Source organism: Xenopus tropicalis, chromosome 3 (genome assembly GCF_000004195.4).
Source record: "Xenopus tropicalis strain Nigerian chromosome 3, UCB_Xtro_10.0, whole genome shotgun sequence".
Taxonomy (NCBI): Eukaryota; Metazoa; Chordata; class Amphibia; order Anura; family Pipidae; genus Xenopus; species Xenopus tropicalis.
Window position 1 is genome coordinate 76,302,888 of NC_030679.2, and position 17,786 is coordinate 76,320,673.

General features: G+C 35.2%; 1 protein-coding gene across 2 annotated transcripts; it reads right to left on the reverse strand.

Annotated features, from left to right (window-relative positions):
* Nucleotides 1–644: 644 nt before the first annotated feature.
* On the reverse strand, nucleotides 645–17,578 carry slc26a4.3 (solute carrier family 26 member 4 gene 3). 2 transcript variants are annotated; one of them, XM_012959207.2, is made up of 21 exons: nucleotides 17,491–17,578; nucleotides 17,137–17,288; nucleotides 16,226–16,365; nucleotides 15,478–15,588; nucleotides 14,888–15,069; nucleotides 11,634–11,798; nucleotides 11,254–11,406; nucleotides 11,067–11,149; nucleotides 10,572–10,719; nucleotides 10,364–10,477; nucleotides 9,848–9,925; nucleotides 8,852–8,947; nucleotides 8,340–8,446; nucleotides 8,016–8,085; nucleotides 7,338–7,430; nucleotides 7,130–7,225; nucleotides 6,103–6,342; nucleotides 5,000–5,054; nucleotides 4,366–4,511; nucleotides 2,661–2,744; nucleotides 645–1,528 (listed from the first exon to the last, which is right to left on the reverse strand). In XM_012959207.2, exons 2-21 carry the CDS (start codon nucleotides 17,286–17,288, stop codon nucleotides 1,505–1,507), a joined length of 2,337 nt encoding a protein of 778 aa, XP_012814661.1. In that variant the 5' UTR covers nucleotides 17,491–17,578; the 3' UTR covers nucleotides 645–1,504.
* Nucleotides 17,579–17,786: the final 208 nt, after the last annotated feature.

The window sequence follows — 17,786 nt, forward strand, 5'->3', positions numbered from 1 at the left end:
CTCCTAAAATGGCTGCTGCAGCAAATCCTGGATTCATAGAAACGAACGTCCATTTAAACTCAAATTTTTGAGTTTTTTTGAAAAAAATTATTTTCAAATGTAAACTTGAAATTTTTGTATGAACGATTCAAGCATTATCGTGACTACAACTGTTTAATTTGAATTTATACCATGTCGAGTTTATAGTGAAGAGTGCAGCATTTTACTGGGGCACAAGTGCTTGTTAAGTGAGCACTAAGGAGCACCAGGGATATATACATGACCCCTTGACACTTCCAAATTATCTATAGGATTTTCAGATCAGAATAATAAAGGACTAGGCCTGGAACATGTAGTGTGTACCTCACAGCTTTTAAATTAAATTTTGCAGTCGAAAACACTGCTAACTGTGCTGCTTTATATCCTTGCCTAATTCTTTTCTATAGATCAGAATAATCCACACCAATACACTGATTTCAACAATTTTAAACAAGGTGCTTCCATTGACCAAACAAACACACTTTGGGGCTGTTCCATTCTTGTAAGCAATTGTTGAGCAAATTCATTGGAATAATCTCCATAACAGGACAATATAGTTGTAGTAGAATAAGATATGGGAAGATTTGGTTAGAATGAAAAATAACTGAAATGACTGACACATTACCTGCAGTGTTTACCCATACGTTCTTTATTTAGAATTCTTTTGTAAAGTGCCTAAAGTCAGATATACACAGATTTATGTAAAAAGGATAAACAGGATAAATGATTAATCTTTATAGAAAACCCTCAAAATGGATATACTGTGTACAATTAATATGTAGATTTCTTTTCTCAGATCCTACTGAATTAATTTAGTTTAGAAAGATCTATAATTATAAATTGACTATAGCTTACAGCCATGCATTCATTTTTGATATACATAGTGTGACTTAAAAGGATGCTTAATGTATGTAATTGTTTTACCATTCAATGATGCACTCAGGCCAAAATGTATTTATTAAATTACACTTATCTTATTTCATAGAAGTATCTAAAGCCTTTGATGTTGTGGCTTCAGTTTTTCAGTAACAGTAATGTTCTTTTCCTCAACACTCAGTTTTATTTGTGTTAATGTTTTCTTTCTTCAGATTGTTGAACATATTCCTTTCCTCCTCTCTTGTCCTGGTACATGCATAGATCGAAATACCTCTCAATCATCATGGGTATCTGTTGACTTCAATGTCATATCACCCAGGCTCATTATACTTTAAACCTCAACTTCTGCTCTAAATGGCTGTTCAGTCCTTATCAGAAAGGAAGTACATTTTAAACCAGTACTATATGGACACTTGATTTTGTTGTTTAACTGTTTTACACATTTATAATGCTGTTTGGAAGGTTTTTGAGGAGTCACCCATCATATAATTCATTAATATAAACAACATTTTTATCACATGCATAGCATGATCCTAGCAGATGAATGTCTCGTTATTAAACCCAAAGAATGATAATGTCCATCCCTGATGAATCTCCCAGATGTGTTTCTTCAGTGTGCCAGTGATCGAAGAGCCTGTAAAAGGAATTATAATGAAGGGTTATGTGGCAAGTTGCGTTATTGTTACATATTACTGGAAAATTAAGTACAAAAGTTGTTGAACACCCACTTAGCTCTTAGTAAGGTACCAAAATATATACAAACAGCATTGTATATGTCCTTAAAGCGATACTGACACGATAGGAATGTGTCAGTATTACTAAAGAGTTGCAGCACCAACATATTTCTGGCCGACATTCCACCAAAGCCACCTCCAAGCCCAGCGATACTTACCTGAGCCAACCATCCAACATGGCTAAAGGGTCGGCTGCAGTTGCATCAGTGATGCTGGGCTGCAGGCGGTGCAATCCTTTCATAGGCTGGAGTACGGTTTTCATTTGTAAGTAGAGTTTGGAAGGATCATGCCACCCCCAGCCCAGCATGACAGTCAGAAATCATTTCAGCTCTTTCTACTATCTATCTCATTTCTGCTGAGAAGGTACAGCTGGGCTGTGGGGCGGCTTTAATTCAAGTTTATTTTTCTAATTTGATTAAACTTGCATATAAGTAGTAAATGCATGCAAATAAAAAAAACTTGAATACTCGAATATTTGAGTTTCAAACTCGAATAAAACTTGTAAACTCGAACTGAACATATGGCTTGACTTTGTCTGTGACAACTCCAATTTAACTCTATAGAAACTTGCAAGGTTTTAGATGGCAGAGTTTATATTCGAGTTTTTGGGTTTTTTGCACTTAATAAATACCAGACATTCGAGTTTTCAAAACATAACTTGAATTTGATTTTTTTAAGCGTCAAAAAAACTTGAATCGAGAAAAAAAATCAAACTCGACAATTGATAAATCACTCCCTAAGGGTCATATTATAAAAATTTGTAAAAGAGCAGTTTGCTAGAGGAAAACTTCAAAAGTCTTATACAAGTAAAGAACTGTGGCATTATGCGCTAGTGAATTGCCCTTTTACTTTTTGATACATTGTATTTTTCCTAACAAAACTCATTTTACCAGAAAAGGCAGCTTTACCATTTAAGACGCAACTAATTTTATGTATATAGATTTGTGTTTAATTAAACACATTTGGATTTTTAAAATAGTTTCTTCCAATTTATGTATCTATTTGCCCTTATATTGCCCTAATATTTCTTACCCCTTCCTGGGCATCCAGTTCTTGGTCTGTTGGGTCAATTGTGGTGAATTCCAGTGGTTCCTTAGATTCTTGCATGAGTGAAATCTTGTAAAATAAGGAACAGATGTTAACTGAAATAATTCTTTTGTTGCTTCAGGTTAGAATTCAACATATTATGTTTCTTGGTGTATTAAAAGTAAAATGTATATTACAATAGGAAAAGTGAACATGTGCTGCAAAACATTTTAAATGCTTTTTTTGTACCCTGTATTAAAAATCTAATAATTCTTTTTTACTGAAATGGTCTTGACTTGATATTTCTGTATGTTGGTTTAAATGATAAATGTAATTCTTTAGTATTATGAAGTGACTTATTTTCAACATCTTTATTAAATATATATAGTGGCAAAAGGAGTTCAGGAAATTAATGCTTGGTTAACAAATTGGTGTAGGATAGAGGGTTTAGGGTTTTATTTTTACAAAATTTGCTAAGATTATAAATTAACAACAGGCACTTTTGTAGGGGTATGATGCTCCTCAGCGACAGAAGAGAGCTGATAACTGCAATGATAGGGAGTACTAGACTGGTATATGTAACAATGCACAAACTATCATGAATATGAGTTCATGAATGAAACAAGTTCAACTTGTATAACAGGCAAGCTTGGGTTATTGGCACTGCATTTGGTAATGAATGCATGGAAAACAAAGCACTCTTGTGATCTATACAAGCCAATTTAAGAGGCAAGTAAAGGGGTCTAACGTTGGGTCTGCTGTCTCAATTAACAGCAGACCCAGAAGCCCCACTGTATATCTGTAAAGGGACTAAGTCATATCTTTTATGGAGCAGGACAGTAGAGTACTTGTAAACAATAATCTTAGTTGAACTAGGCAATTCCAATCTGCTGCATCAGGTGTTAGTTTTAAAAGGGTTATAGTCACACAGGAAGAGATATTAATTTATCCCCTTTAGAAAACACTGGTAATAACATGCACTGCGGTTTTGCTTTTTAGTACAAAAGTGGAATTACTGAATTAGAGAAAGAGAAAGTAAACTAATAAAGAGTAAGAAAGAAAGCCTGCACAAGACAGGCTTGTTCGTCCTGGAGTTGAGCCAGAGAACTCATACCCATCCCTTGATTCAGGAGAAAAGCATTTTTATCTAAGGTGTATAAAGGGTATGTTAGAGTAAGAGCTATTAAGTTGTGGAATTCCCTCCCTAAATAGGTTGTGCAGATACATTAGAGAGTTTCAAGAAGGGGTTTTGGGCCCGATTCACTAAAGTCCGAAATAAGGAGTGCTATTTATGGCATGCGTTAAAAATCTTATCACTTCTTATTTTTCGCTCCATTCACTAAAAGGACACTTGTCATAATTAAGAAGTGATGTTCTTGGCGTTATTTATCTTGCGACGACATATTTTCAAGCAATATATTACGCAGCGCACAACATATTACGCAGCACGTTGCTTGAAAATATGTCGTTGCAAGATAAATAACGCCAAGAACATCGCTTCTTAATTATGACAAGTGTCCTTTTAGTGAATGGAGCGAAAAATAAGAAGTGATAAGATTTTTAACGCATGCTATAAATAGCACTCCTTATTTCGGACTTTAGTGAATCGGGCCCTTTATGTCTTATTAGCAAGGGAGAAAATCAGTGTTAGTGATAGACTCTTAGCAAAATGTTATATATTACGTATATATATATATATATATGCCTTTACCTTTTCAAGGAGAGGATCATGACCATCATAAAACTTTCTTAAGTTTTCTATATGAAGCACAGCATCATGGACGGTCAAAAAGAAGATGTCATGTTTGATTATCTCGTCAAAGAAAAGGCACGATCCCATCTTTTGTAAAACACCATCTATTAAAGGTGCGAAACCAATTAGTTTAACTTTGCTTATTGGTTTTTAAAGTTAGCAAATACATATACAGAAGGGAAAGTTTTACCATAGCCATACAAGTGTGGCTGTCAACACACTATATTTATAGATTACTGGACACTCTAACAGAGCCAAAACAATGGTCTCCTGGAAGATATGTTTTATCACAACCTGATGCCCTTTGGGCTGGCTGAAAAATCTTGTCTTTCCACAATGGGTCTTCAAATTTCCCTAATGAGATCCAGTCATTGTCATGGGTCAAACAATCTAATCAGCCTAATTTGGCCCACCAGCTTGGTGGCTAAATCAGCCAGAGATCTACAGATTTGCCAAAAGAATTTCTGATCTGATTGTAGAGTATATGGATATGGTTAGCCCCAAATAAATTGATATCTCTTAGATAATTAGATAACCTACTGTGTTTTACAGGCTACAAATTAAATTGATTTTTTAACAGAATAAAGCATACCTTCACATGCTGCAATGTATGGCTCCACATCAATTCTCTTTAATTCTTTAAATATCTGAAAAATAGATTGTGATTTTCAGATTTTTCATACAGTGTATTTCAGCAAATAGTGTGCCAATGAGCAGGTTCTCTTTATAACATGGTAGTAACATAGTGCCTAATTGTGCTGCCTACCCTCTAGAATTAGTGGGGCTCATTACCTAATAGGGGCAAAGTGAAAAGCATAAAAAGTGTAAAGTGGTTTTCTCCAGTATCATTGACAATATATTGTACCTGACAACTCACAGAACTGACAATTGCACACAACCAGGGTTGGACTGGGGGTTGCAGGGCCCACCAGGGCTCCCGCCCCAGGGGCCGCGTCCCCTAACCCACCCGCAGGGGCCCCCCTAACCCCCCGCAGGGTCCCCCACCAGACGTCCTCCCCAAACGTGCATACATTTAACGCGTCAGGGGAGGAACAGTCAGCTGGGGAGCGCCGGCAAGGGTCGCGTCTGGGTCGCTGGGGCCCACTAGGACCGGGACCCACCAGGATTTTTCCCGGTGTCCCGGCGCCCAGTCAGACCCTGCACACAACTTGCACTAGCAACAATATGGGTATCACAAAAGTCAGGGAATGGGTGTTCACTTGTATGCCCCTGAATTGTAACTTGGTTTCATAGGCACAAAAAGAAAACACATTAAGGTACTTACATAAAAATAATAGATAAGATGAAATTATTGGTGCTAACCACAAAAATATGGAAGTATAGATCTTTTATCTAAAACCATGTTATCCAGAGAGCTTCAAAATAGAGAATTGCTATTTTCCATAAAGTTATGATTAAAAGATCTATTATTACCTGTAAAAATGTAAATTTAATATGTAATAATAAAACAGTGATGGAACTAACTAAGCTGCCTGAAATATGGAAATATCCCTTATGCGGAAACCCCATGTCCCAAGCATTCCAGATAACAGATTAAATTGCAAATAGATTACAGGAATGCAGGTTAGTGAAAATGTGAGTATTAAAGAAAGTTGAAAAGAGGAATGTAAAAACTACTAGGAAATATTGTAAATCTCAACATACATGACCAGTATTAAAGAAATGGAAACATACCACTTTTAGAGATCTCACTGCAACCACATCAATGAAATGGATTTGCCCAAAATCAAAAATAATGCTGTGAATGGAGACTTTTGGCACAGATATTTTTACAGGAAGTTCTGAGTTCCAGTCTACTTGGATTTCTACTTCTTTTGTTTGAACTGCTCCATTATTTTCTTGTTCTGGGTCCTCAACATCCTCATCAGGCTCAAAACCTTCATTATCAGTTCCTGTGTTGCTAATGACGCCATTCTGTAAAGATATATTCTATGCATTATATTTCCAAGATCTTAGCAAACAAAGTAACTTTTGGAGTTAAACATATATTGAATACATGTTTTTCTTTTTATCTGATACAAAAAATAACAAAGGTAAGTCAATTATCTGTGCTAACACTCAATTTTGCTTCTTAAACAATTGTAATAACTTTTTTCTGGGAAAGTTCTTCTGGTGATCATTTACCATTGACCACAATGGGGAATTGCCCACAACTAGCTACAACCCCTATTAACTCTAAAAACTGTGTCAATTAAGGTTTTGCAATATTTGTGGGTTGTGGTTTCTATTTGGCAACTGATAAACAGCCATGAAGTCACCTGCAGTTTTAATTACATCTTTTCCATGATTAATATCTGTGGTCATAACACAGATAAATCATATGTTGCTTTGCTTGAAAAATATTATCTTAGCTAGTTTGATTCAGCAATCACCAAGGTCCCTTTATCAAACAATTACACTGGGACGCCTATCAACATTGATAAGTTTATACAATGATATGTTGCACCAAGGCATCTAATAAAATCTGAAATTTATTATTCAAATTTTAGACTATTCCATGCAGTGCCCCTTTTTGCCCGGAGGTGCACTGCTCTGAAACTGCGTGCTGCCTAGCAACTTGTGTGTCCTATTGATTTAATTGGAGTCCAGAAACACAGAATCAACATCAGCTTTTTTACCTCCAATAAAGGTTTGGAAAGGAAAGGTTAAAGGTTTTGAATATTCCATGTGAGGGATTTTGGATATATGAATTATAATTCACCTTCGTTGATCTTAGTTGTCCTTTTTTAATAAGCTTTTGTATTTTTCTCAGTGCTTTTGTTCTCTTGTTATAAACTTTCACAGGATCAAATCCAACCTGTTAAAAAGCAATCAAGATGAAGTTATTATATGGAGTTATTCTTAAAACATTTCAACAAAAAAATAAAAGCTATGTCAGTACAAAATGTTTGTACTGCTATTGTACTCACAATTGATTTGATGGCATTTTTAAACCCATCGATATTTCCATAAAACATGCCACTAGTATGCCGAATTATTTTAACTCCTTCTGGCTCTATGAGCTGTGAATAAAAAAAATCAATTAAATAGATAAAAGATAAACTGCTAAAGAGACAAATAGCTGCTCATCACACCAATATATACTGATATGTTTTAATTAATGTAAGTATTAATAAAAATCATTATAAATGTGTGCATATCTCCTTTAATCCAATATGCTTAGGAGCTGAAATGTTAATGTTTGAGTCAGAAGTAGCATAAAGTGTTTCCAAAAAAAAGGCAGCTCAATCTACCTGAATAAAATACTAACATAAAATACTACCATACTGGGCCTCATTTAATTCCACAACAAAATCTTATCTTGTTATTAATCTCATAAAATGTCTATAAGAAAGGAAGGGAATTAGGAAACACATTTTAGTCATCAAATTATATGTGGTCCATTGTCTGAATGTTTTTTATTGCTTTCTTATGATAAACGACATAAAGATTCAGAACATCAGAAAGCAATAAAAAACGTTCAGACAATGGACCACATATAAAAAACCTGCAACCAATAATTGGTAAATTGTTGGTATGAATGTATCTATAAACAGATCTTTAACTATTGTAGAAATGCACTATTGCCTTTCAACAAAAACACTTACATTTTTGTATTCTTTGACATTTTTGTAGATATCTGTGCCAGGAACATTGCCAAGAGCACCACATGAAGGGCTAGAAAAACAATAAAGACTTTTTTGTAAAACTACTGCCAAGACTAGCACATTGGTCAAGACAGAGAGTAGAGTATTTTAAAGGAACCTACATAGGGAAAATGTATATGGCAGTTGCCTATATGTGGTCAGAATATTTGTCTTGAGGGAGGGGGGGCTGCATTAACAATTACATATATATTTATTTGGCACTCTCAGATGATCACAAGCAAGAAAAAAGGTATGAATTAGTAAAACAGGAATTAAGGTACTTACAACTGAACGCGTAAAAGAATAGTCGCTAATCCAAACAACAAGCCAGCTAACAGTCCTGAGTCAAGTCCCAGAAAGATTGATGCAATGCAGGTAAAAACCCAGATAGCCTGCAATTAAAAGTTATTATTGTTGTTTAATATCTATATAACATCAACATATTCTGCAGCGCTTCAAGAGAAAAAATATATAAAACTGCATAAAGTGTGTCTAACCATAAATAAATAAATACATACATATGTTTTATTACACAAACACAGTTAATTCAACTGTTTGAAAAAGCCATCTAAGGTAATTAATTCCCTGCCCCTATTTAGAACATACAATTTCCCCACCCCCATAGGCACTGTCTCCTCCTTCACTTTGTTTCAAGTAAAAGAAATTCACTCACATAGGAGTTCTTTATGATTTTTTGAGCACAGCTGCACCCCCACCCTGCCTCTTCCATCTGATTCAAAGCAGAACAAAAACTTTTGTAGTGAATATTTTTCTAATCTAATGTATTAATTACTCACTGAGTCCCATTTGTTCTGTTTCCACAAGCGAGGTATATCAAAAACTTGCCAAAACATCCCCTTCAGATTGGCAATGACAATGGCCGCAAGCACTGACTATAAAAAGAAAACTTTACAAGTTACAAGTGTTTGATAAGACCACAAAACTACAGAGCAGATGTTTATTTTTTAGGGCTAGATTAATCAATTTTCAAGTTTGTGTAAAGAGAGAACATAGAAAAAAACAAACAAAAAAAACTCAATCACTGTTTAAGAAAAACTCAGAAAAATCATGATCATGTTTTGTCACAGGAAAAAAGTCACACATACATGAAAATCATATTTTTCCATTTATTTTCAGTGAGATTGATAAATTTAACTATTTTGATAAACCAGGAAAAAAATAAAGTTTATTAAGTCTTCCCATTGGCCTTTATAGAAACTCATCTGCTTTTATTTTCAGAGCTTTAATGGCAATTCTTGATGTTATTTTCTTTAACAAATTAAAATTTCTAAAATTTATCGAATTTTAGAAAAATGTTCTCAAATATATTCCAATTTTTTTTCTGCATTTTTCTCAAATCACAAAAAAACAGTTTTGCTAAATTTCACAAAACATCTTTCAGGCATAACTTATTTCACAGCCTTTTAAATATTAATTAGAAATTATTGTAAAAATGTTGGGGTACAGGAAGCTAAAATACTGCTAAAATCTGCTCCTGCACAGAAAGCCCATGTTTTAATTATATCTCAAATGTGGAGTGTAAAAACTGATTAGATGACGCTATCTAATGCCAACAATTATTCTGTTATTTAGAATGAATTGAATATACTAGTGGAATAACTGGTGGAAAGTTCATAGGATACAATATGGTATATCTGAAACAGGCGTGATTAACACTTCCAGCAACATTTCAGAACAATTACATTATTTGCATATCCAGTGGTTACCTGGTATTTTTATCTGTATCTACTGTAATTTCTTTTACTCCACATCTAAGTATGCCATTTACATACCTTTTGCAGGGGTTCCAGCAGCCTGCCAAGTGCCACAATTGCAATTAACACAATACCAGCTGATATAATCCCAGCAATCTGCAATAAAAAGAGGTTTGGAACATTTACCCTGGAGAGCCTAAGCAGGAGCCTAACAGGATAGTAATCATAACCAAGAACAACACAATATTTTTGAAGCTGAAAGAATGAAAGGCTAAAGCAAATCTGAACTCTTTTGTGACTTTAGACTGTGTGACTATAGAAATTGGCAGATTTTGCTCATTTTCATATGCAAATTAGGATTTGGACTGGGTGCATTTGGTGCTTTCCTAGTGGGTACATAACTTTAGTTTCAGGTGAACACCCACTAAAAAAGTTTATTGCATTGAGAAAACTTTGCAAAGCTGTTTATTACTACAAATATGTTAACCAGCTACCTAAATTATTTTATGTGCCCTCTAGAACAAAATTATCTGATTACTATATGATAATTAAGTGTAGTAAGTGAAATTCTTCTATATAAGTCTAGTGTTCAACCTGTGTTCTGCCTCCAGTGCTTTCCTGGACAGCTGTACGGGATAAGGCAGTGGTGGCACAAAAGCAAGAAAATGCTCCGCCGAACAGATTGCTTATTCCAAAGGCGATGAACTCCTAATGAAGTAAAGACACAAAGACTGTCAGATTGCCAGACTTATACACAGAATAGAGGCAATGCTGGAGTTAATTCTGAAATTAAATGACATACCTGATTTCCATCAACTTCATAGTTATGCTTTGTGGCATAAACTTTTCCCACGGACACAGCTACAGCATAGGCAACAATTCCAATGGAAAATGCTGAACTACCTATTTGTGAAAATAGGCTCACATCTGGTGTCATGGGTGGTATAAACCTGTATTAAATGAACAGAACGTGGGGTAGTTTTTATGTATTAAGCTCTAAACTTACATTTTGATAAATCTGCCCCTTAGAATCAATATAAAATTTGAATAAGAATGTAAAGAAAGAAAATCTCAATAAAAACAAATAACAATGTGCTTAGAATAAATATGAATTGTAATCAAAAGTGGTGAGCCATTGAGGTATTGATATCTCCTTTGGTTTATGCTTTGTTTTTCAGTTTTACCATTTTAAGTATGCTTACTCTACATTTGTACTTATATTTTTGGGATGACTCTTACGTCTTTATGTTAACAAAGGAAATAGAAGGTAATACAAATACATAAAAGATCATCTTACCCACTTGGAATTGTTGCCACAATCCCTGCATTATATTTTGCGTGCAGATTGACACCATATGAAATCCCTGTAGCTACTATGGTCTATTTAAAGGAAGAAAGAACAGCACTAAGTACATTATAGTTATCTTACATTGTTATTAATAGCCTCTTCAAAGAGAGCATATTTGATCAAAATAACCACTTACCACAATAACTTCTATGGGAATAGGTACCCGAAAGATGCGTTTGTACCGATCATTTATTTCTTTCACCACAACGCAAACAACAAATGTTAGAAGTCCAGCAATCAGATCAGCGATGTTGGTTAGCCGAATGTTCATAAAGATATCTCTTATTGTCTAAATAATAATGTATACAACATTTAACTAATAAAAAGACAACACACAGTATGATACTAGAGTAGGAACTCCTTTGAGTTTTGTAACATTTCATAAAAAGCTACATCTTTTCATTACATGAAACATTTTCATCAATATCAGTTTGGATAAATACTGTATGTTCTGTAGTAAAAATATAGAATATAGAAAATATTGCATAAATTACAAAAACATTTTGCAGCACTTACATATATGATAGAAAGTACTCCATTGTAGTTCTGTGTGGGGACATTGAGCACAAGTTTAAATTGTGAAACAAACACTTGGAAGGCTGCAGCTGTTGTAAACCCACCAACTAAAGGGTCTGCCAAGTATCTGACAATGAAGCCAATTTGAAATATTCCAAGTGCAAGCTGTAAACAGAAAAAGGATGGTTTGTGTAAACATTAGTGTAATGAGTATATGGTAAGAATATGTATGTACAGTGGAGGAAATAATTATTTGACCCCTCACTGATTTTGTAAGTTTGTCCAATGACAAAGAAATGAAAAGTCTCAGAACAGTATCATTTCAATGGTAGGTTTATTTTAACAGTGGCAGATAGCACATCAAAAGGAAAATCGAAAAAATAACTTTAAATAAAAGATAGCAACTGATTTGCATTTCATTGAGTGAAATAAGTTTTTGAACCCTCTAACAAAAAAAGACTTAATACTTAGTGGAAAAACCCTTGTTTGCAAGCACAGAGGTCAAACGTTTCTTGTAATTGATGACCAAGTTTGCGCACATTTTAGGAGGAATGTTGGTCCACTCCTCTTTGCAGATCATCTCTAAATCCCTAAGGTTTCGAGGCTGTCTCTGTGCAACTCTGAGCTTGAGCTCCCTCCATAGGTTTTCTATTGGATTAAGGTCCGGAGACTGACTAGGCCACTCCATGACCTTAATGTGCTTCTTCTTGAGCCACTCCTTTGTTGCCTTTGCTGTATGTTTTGGGTCATTGTCGTGCTGGAACACCCATCCACGACCCATTTTCAGTTTCCTGGCAGAGGGAAGGAGGTTGTCGTTCAGGATTTCACGATACATGGCTCCGTCCATTTTCCCGTTAATGCGAATAAGTTGTCCTGTGCCCTTAGCAGAAAAACACCCCCAAAGCAAAATGTTTCCACCCCCATGCTTGACGGTGGGGACGGTGTTTTGGGGGTCATAGGCAGCATTTTTCTTCCTCCAAACACAGCGAGTTGAGTTAATGCCAAAGAGCTCTATTTTGGTCTCATCAGACCACAGCACCTTCTCCCAGTCACTCACAGAATCATTCAGGTGTTCATTGGCAAACTTCAGACGGGCCTGCACATGTGCCTTCTTGAGCAGGGGGACCTTGCGAGCCCTGCAGGATTTTAATCCATTGCGGTGTAATGTGTTTCCAATGGTTTTCTTGGTGACTGTGGTCCCTGCTAATTTGAGGTCATTAACTAACTCCTCCCGTGTAGTTCTAGGATGCTTTTTCACCTTTCTCAGAATCATTGACACCCCACGAGGTGAGATCTTGCGTGGAGCCCCAGAGCGAGGTCGATTGATGGTCATTTTGTGCTCCTTCCATTTTCGAACAATCGCACCAACAGTTGTCACCTTCTCTCCCAGCTTCTTGCTAATGGTTTTGTAGCCCATTCCAGCCTTGTGCAGGTCTACAATTTTGTCTCTGACATCCTTGGACAGCTCTTTGGTCTTTCCCATGTTGGAGAGTTTGGAGTCTGCTTGATTGATTGATTCTGTGGACAGGTGTCTTTTATACAGGTGACTAGTTAAGACAGGTGTCCTTAATGAGGTTGACTAATTGAGTAGAAGTGTCTAACCACTCTGTGGGAGCCAGAACTCTTAATGGTTGGTAGGGGTTCAAAACCTTATTTCACTCAATGAAATGCAAATCAGTTGCTATCTTTTATTTAAAGTTATTTTTTCGATTTTCCTTTTGATGTGCTATCTGCCACTGTTAAAATAAACCTACCATTGAAATGATACTGTTCTGAGACTTTTCATTTCTTTGTCATTGGGCAAACTTACAAAATCAGTGAGGGGTCAAATAATTATTTCCTCCACTGTATGTATGTAAGTATATCTTTATTTATAAAGATATAAAGATATCTTTATTTATAAAGTGCTACTTACGTACGCAGCGCTGTACAGTAGAATACATTAATACAAAATTATTAAGATAATAATAGATAAATACAAAATATAACAATAAATACAAAAAAATACAACATACAGTTGCAATAAGTTAAAGGAACAGTAAAATCAAAAAAATAAAGTATTTTAAAGTAATTAAAATATAATGTGCTGTTGCTCTGCAAAAAACTGTGTTTTTGCTACAGAAAAGCGACTATATAAATAAGCTGCTGTGTAGCCATGGGGGCAGCCATTTAAGCTGGAAAAAAGGAGAAAAGGCACAGGTTACATAGCAGATAACTAGTAGATAAGCCCCATATAATGGGGGTTTATCTGTTATCTGCTAAGTAACCTGTGCCTTTTCTCCCCTGAATGGCTGCCCCCGGGGCTACACAGCAGCTTACTTAAATAAACTATAGTAGTCTTTCTGAGGCAAACACACCAGTTGTAGCAATGCAGGGCAACAGTACATTATATTGTAATTACTTTTATACACTTTCATTTTTTGGTGTTACTGTTCCTTTAAGAGTCAAAGACACAAGAGGATGGAGGTTCCTGCCCCGTAGAGCTTACAATCTATATGGCTATATGTCATAGAGTAATATGGTCCACTAGACCCAGCCACTTTGTTACTCATCTGTCACTACCATAACCAGTCTTATTATTTAACATGCAGTGTAAACAGAGCAGCATGGCAGAATATGAGAACAAGAGCTATCTAACCCTACTGAAGAATGATTTTTTGGTTTTGAAATGAAGTGAACTGAAAGTATGTGGCTCAGATTTAATAAAGTCTTGGCAGTACTTTTTATAAATGTTTAATATGCATGTGACAATTGAAACAGTTTACAACAAATGTGCACTAAAGATGTTCTGAGATGAAAAATCATTAGAAGAGTATTCAGGGCAAACTGGTGATAAGTACTATGTACTCTGCTATACTGTATAGCACTGAATTTATTTAACTTTGAAATGAGGAATATTGAAGGTTTCCAAACAGTTTAGCCTGTTTTTTTAATTTATCATATTTTTCCTGACAATGAGAAAAGTTTTAGTGACTTGACCTAATTTTCAAATGGGACATCTGTTTACAATTTTGCAAAGTATGATGTATCAGTACCACTTACAAAGTGGTGCAGAGTATGACAGTTGATAAATTGAACACTTAATAGTTTACTAAATGCTACTGGTTACATTACACTGACTAGTGATAGCTGTAAATAGCCATACACTACAATCTTGTTTTTGGTTGAACATTTTCTAGCACCAAATATTAATGTGCCAGTTTTTAGGTACAGTATAGGCAGTTATAAAAGCACACACTTTAAAGGGTTTTTACCTGTATAATTCCAATTAGAAAGCTGAGTGTTCCTGAAACAGCAATTCTGGCTGCGTCTCTTGCTACTGTGTCTATTATGGTTTTGTTCAGTCCTGTGGCGTTGCCTAATATTGCAAACTTTTCATCTGGAGCAATTGACAGAACAACTGATCCCACCATCAAACTGACCACTGGGAACGGTCCTATTAGAATAAAAGATAAGGTAAAACTGGAGCCAGCAGCTTGTGTATGATATTGTAACTATCGCTGTGTAACAGACTAATACTTCAGATTGGTGAGTGAAGGCAGATTCCATTGATGCTTACAAATGACAGCAACTAATATACCAAATACTATATACTAAGGCTACTGAGCAATAGGTTTGGGAATGAAAAAACATAGTTTTATGGTTTTTAAAATAGGAAAGCGAATGAAAAAATGTATTGCCTTATGTAATTACCCCTTTAAGGTTATGTCCAAGGTAACAGGACACACTGGATACCAGGGCTTCATAACTGTATTTCTCATTTGATCATGTTTTAGAGATCAAATTATTATTCTGTACTTGTAGTATACATTGTAAATAATTAATAGAATGCAGCAGAACCTACCAACAGAAATGTGTTTTGATGTTCCCAGGAAAAAATATGTCAAGATAGGGAAAAAAGAAGAATATAGACCGTATCCAACAGGAACTGCAGCAAGTAATGCAAATGCCAATCCTGGAAATATAAACAAATGACTTAAAAATCTGTTCTTTTACATCCTGAATATATACACCAAATCCTCAGTAGATGGTATGTTGTTGTTGCATAAATAGCTTGCAGAGTGCAGCAAGATAAATATCCATTATTTTACTTAGGAGACCTTTGATAACAATACTTCTCTTTTCATTCAAATTGCATGTTTATGCAACATATCATTTAATACATTTATGGTAACATAAAAATGTTTTAATACATTCAGACTATTAAAGATTTCAGAAAATACGTGTGCATAGATTCATATTTGCATTTTTTTCTGAACTAAGAAAAATACACCAAATCAATTTTAAATCTGCCTCTTAGTATCAACTATTTTGTATCACTTTTTTAATGCCATACAGTGACTTGGTCAAAATTCTACTTCTTAAAAGCATGAAACTGTTCTGCACAAACATTATTATATCATGAGAAATAACCTTTAGTTCTTAATAAATGCCAAGTCATTTTTAAGGATATGCATTATGAGAAGATACAGTACTTGAATCATACTGCCAGTATTCCACTAGCCACTTCTGTGAATTAAATCTGTATTGCTGCCAGATAAGCTATTATTTGGATTCTTTCACATTTTATAAAAGGCAGGCCAGAAACTCACCTTGCAAGGTACCAACAAGACCTGTGCTGACTCCGGAGATCAGATCATTAACAAACCATTCTTTCCATCTGTATTTGGGCAACCAATCCAGAACAGGGAAAAACTTCTTGACTATAAAGTAAGCCTTTTTTGATGTACAGCTGTCAAACAAAACATTATATATTTTATATAAACACACATCAACAAACATGAATTGAGCAACATAAACTGGAAGCAATACACATAGATTAGAAATGGCTACAACAAAAACATAGTTGTTTTTCTGTACACAAGTCCTAGAGCTCCCTTAGTAGTCATTCAAGAAGAGCCTGCATCCTGGAATTGTATGCAATCCAGTGCCCAGCCTTTATGAACAAAAGTGCTGCTGAATGCAGGCAGTGTGGTATTCATGGGAGAAGCACAGGTCCTCGCTCTGAATTCTGAAGTGCAAGGACATGCATCTAAAGGTGCTACTAGCACGGCTCAGTGCAAATTGGAAAAAAAACTTTCTCTTTCTATAATTTTTACATCTCTGTTATGGAAAAATATAAACCCATTTAGTACATGATCAGCATTATCACATGGGAATCCAGATGCTGATGTTTGTTTTAAAACATAGTCTTTTATCAGCTATAACTATAATCAATTATTCACCATGAATGAATTATATAAAAGGGAAATTTGGAAATAACTACGTCCCATTTTCCAAGCATATCACATAGGTAAGGGTGTTTGCCCATGTGTTTGGTACAGGGTCAGAGCAAATTATATGATACCACAGAATACACACTTAGCAGAAATGGCCATCACATGCATGCAAAAAGCCCATGCAAAATGACCATAATTATTTTTTCAATATTTCTAACTGAAGTCAAACTTGTAAAAATATTCTGATAATATCCTGGTGTAAGCAAAATGAAAACAACATTTACCTGCAATTCTTTTTTATTCTGTCCTGGACAGTTTTCTGAACACGCTCTTTTCTTTCATTATCATCCTGGAAGGTTGGCTCATTGTAGACCGATCGGTGTACCAGGTACTGGTTGTAGCCAGGGCTGGGGATATCCATTCTTCCTGTTGCCATCTAAGAGCAAAAGGATCAATTTGGGTTATGATTTCTATTCAGTTAGAAGTAACTTGTTCTTATCTAGAATAACTATCATTTGGGGGTTCTGAATTCAGTATGTTTCTTTAAAATGTCCGCAAAATGACATTAAAATAAAGTGACATTTCCTTATTGTACTTAAGTAGATACGTAATTCAGAATGATAACCTATGCGATGTACCTATGCTTCTTTAAAAACTTACAGTTCCCAGCAACCTTGGCTTTACACACAGCAGGTTATATAGACCTTGCTGCCCAAAGGAATTACTATTTATAGGAAAACAAAGACACTGGACACCAGTCTGGGTGAGAATAAACTTGCCATTCAGCACACAAATATACAGAAGTAACATTTCTGCAACATTTCCTGCTTAGTTGCCAAATAGTTAACCCTTCCCTTTATGAATATGACAAATTGAATTAACACTAGTTTAATTTAGTTGTCCATAATACAATTTGATTGTCTACAGAGTTAAA

What these genes read in the sequence shown, in the direction of transcription:
- slc26a4.3 (XM_012959207.2), bottom strand. Translation starts at nt 17,288, where the DNA reads ATGGCAACAGGAAGAATGGATATCCCCAGCCCTGGCTACAACCAGTAC. An exon ending in AGAATAAAAAAGAATTGCAG is followed by an intron (nt 16,366 to 17,136) that starts GTAAATGTTGTT and finishes TTTGTTTGACAG; the next exon opens with CTGTACATCAAAAAAGGCTT. An exon ending in ATCAAAACACATTTCTGTTG is followed by an intron (nt 15,070 to 15,477) that starts GTAGGTTCTGCT and finishes TTATTCTAATAG; the next exon opens with GACCGTTCCCAGTGGTCAGT.